Genomic DNA, 9270 nt, shown 5'->3' with positions numbered 1-9270 from the left:
TTTGATTCCTGGTATTGGCGAGGAATCGAACTGTATGCCCATATGTGATGCACGTCAAAGGAAGGAACGGCTGCAAGATAAAAGTGCAATTTGCAGTTATTTGGTTGTTCCACTTAAGCCCTGAGTCGGCAATATGGTACCTCTACCCAGGCAGCACGATACACCGGTATTAGTACCTTAGTTCAGTGTGAAAATTTTGTCGATGTAGATGCCGAATCGTGATATGAATCTGGTAAAATTATAGAAAATCGGAAATTTATTTCCCACCTCTATAATTTTGTTTACATTTTTGCTTCTTGACACTCAAATGTGTAAATTAAATGTACGATTGCATTAAAATGCAATTACAAGAGAGGGAACAGAAGAAAGGAATAGAAGGGTAGTCAGATCCGTCTTAAATTTATCGTCGTCTATTTCGATATTCGGTTGTAACGGAATTCCAACGTGATGCAGCGTCTGAAGTCCTAGTTGCACGGTGAATTAACTCGTAATAATTAATTTATAGATATATGATCTTGTGAATGAACACGAAAATGCACCGCTTTGCCACCCAACTTGTGCAAATGCATGTGCAGTAAATAGAACCTGTTCTAATTTGGTTCATGCATTCGTACATGTTCTGTTCTGGTTCACAGAAATCATTAATGCAATCAGACATTAACTCATACGTGTTAATGTCTCGTGTAAACTAGCCTTAGGATGCGAAAGGATGTTGCAACATTTTCATGACATGTAGCCAACATTTTCATGACAGCCTAGGATAATGAAAAGTATTGAACCACGCTTTTTTAATGCATGACAAATTAATCCAATAATTATCCAATACAGCTCGTCATACATCCCGATACGTGAGTCAGATTTATGCAAACAGTCGATTATTAATTTTGTAAAAATTGAAGGGAATTCGAAATAAATTACTTGTAAGCATATTTGCATTCTTCGAATGTTTTGTGGTGCTGATGATTTAGAAAACACCATACTTTTGACCAAAATCGGACTTCTTAATTGAACTAATTTTGCGTCGAAATATTATGTAGGTTCAGAGAATTGCAAGCGTATCTGTACCAGTATTTTGGAAATATTAACTTTGTTTCATCCCTGTGTATTATTGGAATAAATATATTTGACAGTTTACTTACAAACTCTTTTCCCGCCAACAAGAAAAACCACCCTCAGTACATTTTTTAAACGAAAATATTTTCCTTCAGCTGCGTGGAAAGCTTAATCAAGCCTTATTGTAAACCATCGTAAGTGTACAATGTCTTTTAAAATTTATTGTCTTATATTTAGAACATTATTAATTAGTGCTAAAACAAGTAGAATTTTGGGTAACATACCCACCCAATTTTAGCGAAGGCAATCACGCATTAATTAAGTACCCTACGTAATGGGAATTTACCCACAGTGGTACGAGCGATTGTAATGCAAAATAGCATCGGAAATCGTTTTTGAAAGCCTTTTATATCGTTTTATATCTCTGACTTTCGTGGAATTTATGGTGTCGACAAAATGCGAGGGCGATTCGTAGGACCGTGGAAGGTGCGCGGCTGCTTTTTGTTTTTTCATTAATTTCTTAATTATAACGTTTATATTATTTTTTACCATATTAAAAATATTTTTTTTAAAGAACCAACTTAGCCACAATAAGGTAACGATCAAAGAAAAAACTACTATTTTTTATCGTTTCTCATTACGATTTGCCTGCTTCCACGCTCTGCTACATTACCACGCCTACGGTTTGTGTGTATGACGGTGTCAGTTCCCACTGTAAATTTAGTTATGTATGGAAATTGATACGATATCCATTGACGTAGCATTATTCATTAATTAAATTTACTCCTTTTCGCGATGTGGCTGAAGTATATACGTTTAGGTAATTTGAATATTTTCGTATTGACCTCGGGCTTTAAAAAATCCAAAAATGTTGTCAATATCGTGGTAGCTGTCAAAACCTGTGCAATCGCTACATTATAAACCCTTTTATGAGTATATCTCTTGTGAGTAACCAAACCTAATAACTGTTCCGATAAGTTGGAATATACATCGGTGAGAATGTACAAAAATAAACATCGCCCTTGGGTTCATTTAAACATGGTCCTCGTCTGATGTCGGTGGAATTTAGGTGTCAGTTGGAGGAATTTCGGGGCGCGAGGACGATTTGTCTGTGGTGCGAGGGGATCGGATTCCGCGGGGGTCAGCAAGTTGTCTATTTCGCCGCTCTCGTCCAAAAACGGCGATTCCCTCCGAACAAAGGGTGCAATTTTGTTCAGTTCCGTTGATGATGCGGCCTTGGAGCGAGGAAAGGGTTGGTGCGTGGCAGGGAGGGGGCGTGGTTCTCGCTCAGGGGTGGCGGTTGGCGTTCGAGCGAAAGGGACACTGGGGAGGGGCAGACGACTCTTGGCATGTCCAACCCCAACCTCAGTATCTCCATCTGCCCTTATGCTTTGCCGCCCTTGATGCACCGCGTCGTATTACGATCTGCTCGCTGAAAACATGCGATGGCGAAAAATTTCAAATATCCATTAACATATTTAAAAAATAGTTTCTCGGAAAATTTTTTTACAGATGAGCATGGAAATCATTTATGAGGAGGAGAATAGATATTAACTCACTTAGTCCTGAATTAAGAGTAATACTCACTCGTTATGATCATTATTAGTCAAATCCTTGACGAGTTAATATTTTTTCTCCTCCACAAAGATGATATACTGTTCAATGGGAAAATTCTGTTGGAAATATAATTGTATTTATAGGTTATTTTCGGATTTTCCTTTATAAGGCCATGTTTAAGGAAGTGTTACGCATCTGAGATACTTTATTGTGATCTGTTCACTGGCCTTGATATACTTACTCTTTTTAATCTGTGAATAAATCATGTGAGTTCAAGTACCTTTCGTCTTGAGCTTTTGTGTGTACCCTTTTCCCTACATTTGCTGGATGAACTTCGCGTGTATATGCACATTTAGTCGCCAACGGAAAACTTTGTTAAAGGTATTAATTGAATTTATTAGTGACAGTGAGGCTTAGACGGCCTCTATAAGACTATCCACTTAAAACATGGTGACACCTGCGTTAACCTCTGTTATGGGAATGGGCGAGCCTGTTCTGAATAAGTATTGTCAGACGGGAGTGTAGGCTAAAATTAACATTTTTTTCTTGAGACTTGACTCTATTCGATGCATATGTTTGACTCAATCCGAAGCGCTTCGAGTCCCTTCCCTAGTTCACCCACTACATTTCATCCACCAAATTTCCCCTCCACTCGCTGGAGTTGTGCGCATTCCTTTGCCTTTCTTTTCAAGAGCTCGCAGCATGCGTTCCACGAGAAGTCGAACGAGCCAATACGTTTTAGTGTTCCATTTCTACACTGAAACACTATCGCATTCATGCCGGTCTGGGAAAGGAAACAAAAATTGTGTCTCAGAGTCATGGGAATCTGAGGGAATTTCGGTTAGAGTCAGGGAAATACTCAAGATGAGCAGCTGAGGGATGGAGAAAATCGTGGTTGAACGAGCTAAGCGTCAGTGGGCTCTAGTGCCGAGGCGGGCATTTAGTTAGATATGCTGAAAGATGGCTACTCAATTTATGCTACTAGTACTATTGCATGAATCAATTTTTTAATCAATATCTTATTGAATTTTTCCATCCATACGACTTCTGTGTCAATGATATAAATTCAGGGAAAAAAATGTTACTGGAATTCAAAGAGTAGTGAGGGAAGTTGAAAATGGAAAAGTTGGTCTGAGCGGTGACTATGTTGTCCATCCTACTCACCTTGTGCTCACCATCGCCTCCCTTCCCTTAGATGCTCATCTGGAGGGCGAAAGCTTTTGCAAGGCCTGGGCATGCCTTCTACATCTACATTCTACCCCGCAAGCTACCTCAATAAGAGCAAGTGTTAGGAAACCAGCCATTGAAGTAGGAGCCATCAGCTTCACTTCGGCGGGCGTTGGATGAGTGGTCGTTCGCGAGGGTGAATTACGAGTCTCCCTCCTTGCTCAGTGGTCTTGGCTGTGAGAGATCCAGCGTCTCGGAGACCGTTGAATGAATTATTATCTACCCAAGCATGGTTTACGCGTTTTAGTTGGCTGCTATTATAGCTGCTTAAAAAAAGAGGTATTGCTACTTTTGTCATCGTTGCCGTAAAAGGAAAAGCGAAATAATCTCAATTAATCCTCCAATAAATCTAGCATTGGTTATTTCTCTTGTCAGTGTGTAAAAATTATGATGACAGAAGGTGAAATTGATGCGTGTCATTATAAAATTTAGAAAGTTTTTCTTGTCGGGTTAAAATCCTTGGATTTGTTTGCGACAGTCTTCCACTTTGTACGGTCTTGGCCAATTTTATCACGTACGGTTGCCATCCAAGGTCTATCATCGACATGAAATCATGCTTGGGTCTACCAGTTTAGGGTGTGTCTATTGCTATACTTTGTAATGCAACGGAAAGGTTATACAATCGCCGTGTTATTCGTGGAATTAGTATCCGTGTTCAATTCTATAAGGAAAAGTTTTATTGTGAATGTACATAATCATACTACCTGCTGTTATAAATATTGGACTATCAAGAGCCCAGTGAAAAGGAAAACACTTTATTGGTAGTATGCCGGAGACACTTGACGTATTTTTTCGAGATGAAAGAGTAAGCATTTGTTTAATTTTACTTTATGAAAAGTGAGAACTATTCGACAGTGTTAAATATGAGCAAACTCAAGCGATTCATAGCATGCGTTATTGCTCAAAACGGTACGGATACCATTACAAAATTTTCCGGAAATGTATAGTTCTATATGATGCATACTGTAGGGTTCTCTTAATTATAAAACACCAACTCCGGGTTCAACAATTTATTGTCACTCCGTTACATCGAGGCTTGACGTCGAGTTGTATACCGCCTCCGTCATGCCGGGCCACGGCCTTTTATGCGAACGGCAGGTGATGACGCACAGGCTCTGCGTTAGTCAGCCGCCTCTGTTAGTCAGCCGCCTCAGTTGGTTGTCTCGGCCGGCACCTGGATCCCAACACCCTCCCTTCTCTGTAAGAAAGAAAAGTGTTAGCCTCTTATCTCTCACACCTGCATATTGGTTTTCTCACCACCCGCCCGCTTCTTGTCATTATTTCACCCCGATGGAATTCCCCCGCTCCGGACCCGCTGCTCTGCGCCACCGATTTGGCCGCTACGAGGAATGCTCGATTTCTCCGAACAACGCCGCCGTCAACTTCCACATCGTATGACCTCGGCTCGTTGCGTCTATTGACGATTTTCCCGTAGTGTTTCCTATCAGTCACCCAAACTCGGTCTCGTGGTTTCAGCTCGGGCAGCGGTTGAGCTCGATGTCTTCTATTGTATTTCTCGGCAGCCTTTGCTTTCTTTATTCCCATCTTTTCCCGGTGCTCCCTCAGGTTCGGCCACGATGGCTGCAATGAGTATGAAGAAATGGGAAGGTTTGTGCGTTTCCTTCCCATTAACAGCTCTGCTGGGCTATATCCGGTTTCCAGTGGTGTTGACCTGTAGACAAGTAATCCTAAATTTGGGTCTTTCTCCTTCAGTAAAATGTCTTTAACTATTTTTACTGCTGACTCTGCTTGGCCATTGCTTCTCGCTAATAATAGACTGCTCGTTATTAGCCGGAATCCGTATTCTTTGGCGAATTCCAACATTTCTCCTCTAACCTGTGGCCCATTATCGGATCTAACAACTTCTGGGATCCCAAACCTAGCGAAAATCGCTTTGATTTTTCCGATGACTGCTGCTGCGGTAGTGCTTGTTAACCTCGCCACCTCCGGATATCTGGAAAAATAATCTACAACAACTAAAAAGCTCTGATTGCGGACGGTTACGATATCCATTCCTACCATCATCCAGGGTCTTTCCGGAACTGCAGTTGGCATCAGGGGTTCAACGGGCTGTGGACGCCTCTCCAGACATTCTTCGCATTTTTCAACTGCATTTTGTATGTCTGCCGATATTCCTGGCCACCAAATTGCATCTCGTGCTCTTTCCCTACATTTCCCTATTCCTAGATGACCTTTATGTAACCTATCGAGCATCTCCTTCCTTAACTCCTTCGGAATAACAACTCTGTGTCCATGCATAAGCAATCCTTCTCCCTCATTGAGATATCCTCTTTCTTCATAATATCTCCGCAGCGGCAGCTCAACGTCTTCTTTGTGCGCAGGCCAGCCATTACGAACGTATTGCTTTATCTCTTTTAAGACGTCGTCTCTTTCTTGCTTTTCTCTGACTTCTTCCAGCCTGGTGTCTGACATTGGTAGAGCCTTTATTACTTCTTTCACCATCGCTTCATCCTTTTCTGCCATAATTATGTCCTCATCCCGTGGTCTCCTGGCCAGTGGTGCTCTGGAAAGCATATCTGGGGTATAAAACAATTTACCAGGAACGTGCTCAATAGTGTACTGGTAGCCCAGAAGTCTCATGCGAAATCTTTGCAATCTCGCGGATAAATCACTTAATGGTTTGGTACTCAATAAGGGCACTAATGGTTTATGATCCGTCCTTAAAATGAAATGGGATCCTTGGATGTATGAGGTGAATTTCTCACACGCCCAAGTCAAAGCCAACGCTTCTTTTTCTATCTGCGCGTACCTTTGTTCCGTGTCCGTTAGGGATCGGGACGCAAAACTTACGGCTTTCCACACCCCGTTTTGGTTCTGCTCTAGAACGGCCCCCAAACCATACGATGACGAATCTGCCGACACTCTGCATTTTCTGTTTGGATCATAAATCCCCAATGCGGGCGCTTCAGTGAGCCTCTTCTTGATCGCTGCAAATGCCTTATCGTGAACTTCAGTCCAAGGAAGTTTCCCCTTGCAAGATAATAATTCTCGTAATGGTTGTGTCATGTCTGCCAGGTGATCCAAAAATTTTAAGTGGTAATGAACCATACCCAGAAAACGCCGCACCGCTTCTGTTGTCTTGGGTCTTTCCATCTCGCGGATAGCTTCTATCTTCTCCGGGTCAGGAAGTAATCCTTCTTCTGCCGAGATTACATGTCCTGAAAATCGACATTTGTTTACTCTCCATTTGCATTTATTATAATTCAGGGTGATTCCTGCTTCCTGAAGCCTTCTCAACACGGCTTCCAGGCGCTCGTCGTGCTGCTCCCTCGTTTCACCAAACACTAGGACATCATCGAGCAAATTGGCAACACCTTCTAAACCTGCTAATGTTTCCGACATTCGTTTCTGAAAATGTTCTCCCGATGACGCCAACCCCATTGGGACGCGGTTGAAGAAATATCTTCCGAATGGCGTGATGAATGTCGTCATTTTCTTGCTCTTTTCTTCTAACGGTATTTGAAAATACCCTCTGCAGGCGTCGAGTTTACTCATTACTTTAGTTTGACCTAGACGGGCTAAAATTTCATCCACTGCTGGTAGCATGTGTCGTTCTCGGCGTACTCCTTCATTTAACTTCGTGTAATCGACACATATCCTTACTTTTCCATCTGACTTGGGAACGACGACCATCGGTGCACACCACTCTGTTGGTTCGTCAACCGGGGATATGACGCCTTCTTCTTCCATTTGTTTCAGCTCTTCCTTTACCTTTTCCCATAGCTGAATTGGCACTCTTCTCGGAGTAGTCACTGCAAATGGTCTTGCATTATCTTCCAATCGAATTTCATACCGCTTCTCCATTTTTCCTAGTCCATTTAATAACGCAGGGAATGTTTTCTCCGGTGCCCCGTTACGTAAGGAAGTCACCCCGACCCATTTTAATATTCCTAACTTCTGAATAGCTGGCCTCCCTAGCAATACCTCTCTGCCCCCGGGAGTTACGTAAATTGTTTCATCACACAATTTTTCCTTCCACTGCAGCTTAGCCTCGAAACTTCCCTTCGCACAAAAGTTCGTCCCTCCTATGCCTGATAGTCGTTTAGACGTAGGGGTTAATTTAATTCCTTGCAATTTATCTTCAACCACGAGGGACCCTATCACTGTTACGTCTGCCCCCGTGTCTATTTTGAATTTAATATCGACACCATTCAGCGTGACTGTGACCCACCATGGCTCTACATTAGTATCTACAATTCCCAAGTAATAAATATCTTCTTCGTCGTCTTCTTCCCGGACTACGACGGTCCCCACGGATTTCCGCAATCTACACATTTTTCTCCAATAACCCTTCTTACTGCACGCGTGGCACGTTGACTGTCTCGCGGGGCAAGTTGCGAACGCGTGTTGAGGACTACGCCCGCATCTGCCGCATCTCTGGTGCTGGCTCTGTCCGCTGCATCCCCCTGGTGATGCTCGCTTGCCGCGAATTGGTTTAGTCCTCTTCTTTACTTCACTAACCTCATAGTCTGATGCCACTCCGCGATGCGTTGACCCTTGGGTGCCTCTCAGCAGCCCCTGTTGGCGCTGCACCTCTTCCGCCTGACGTGCCTTCCGTAGAGCCACTTCCAGTGTTAGGCCCGGATCCATCTGCAACGCTTGCGACAGCTTCGCGTCGTAGACTCCGACCACAATTCGATCTCGGAGAAGATCGTCCTGGAGTGACCCATATTCGCAATATTGTATGAGGCGATACAGGTCTGAGATGAATTCATCCACTGCTTCTCCCTCCTTCTGGCAGCGTTGGTTAAATTTTGCCCTCATGTATACGACGTTTACCCGTCCCATGTAGTGATTCTTGAATTCTTCGTATACCTTCTTGTATTTCTTCTTATCCGCTGCTGACAGCTGTAGGCTAAGCAGTACGTCTTCCGCCTTTTCGCCCATCACGTACACCAGCATGTTGAGTTGCTCCTCGTCGCTCTGCTTCTTCAGCCCAGACGCAACCCAGTATCTCTCCCAACGTTGCGCCCATCGCGGCCAATCCTCCGCCACGAAAGAAAATTGGGAGGGCGCCGTCACGCCTGCTGTTAGCACGAACGTGCTGTTGCCTTCCGCCATGTGGATCTCGCCGCTGCGTTCCTGGCACCGCTGCCACCATGTAGGGTTCTCTTAATTATAAAACACCAACTCCGGGTTCAACAATTTATTGTCACTCCGTTACATCGAGGCTTGACGTCGAGTTGTATACCGCCTCCGTCATGCCGGGCCACGGCCTTTTATGCGAACGGCAGGTGATGACGCACAGGCTCTGCGTTAGTCAGCCACCTCTGTTAGTCAGCCGCCTCAGTTGGTTGTCTCGGCCGGCACCTGGATCCCAACACATACGTTATGTAAATATATGAATATTTCATTAAGCCTAACAGCGATTTATGGTCCCTCCGCGAACTATGTAATCCATTCAAGCTTTAT

General features: G+C 43.5%; 1 protein-coding gene across 1 annotated transcript; it reads right to left on the bottom strand.

Moving 5' to 3' along the window:
* Positions 1-5061: 5061 nt before the first annotated feature.
* On the bottom strand, positions 5062-8919 carry LOC124165034 (uncharacterized protein K02A2.6-like). Its single transcript, XM_046542272.1, has one exon. The coding sequence runs from the start codon at positions 8917-8919 to the stop codon at positions 5062-5064; it is 3858 nt and encodes a 1285-aa protein (XP_046398228.1).
* Positions 8920-9270: the final 351 nt, after the last annotated feature.

The sequence above is a fragment of the Ischnura elegans genome, chromosome 9, assembly GCF_921293095.1.
Source record: "Ischnura elegans chromosome 9, ioIscEleg1.1, whole genome shotgun sequence".
Classification (NCBI taxonomy): domain Eukaryota; kingdom Metazoa; phylum Arthropoda; class Insecta; order Odonata; family Coenagrionidae; genus Ischnura; species Ischnura elegans.
This window is presented reverse-complemented; position numbering and strand designations above follow the sequence as displayed.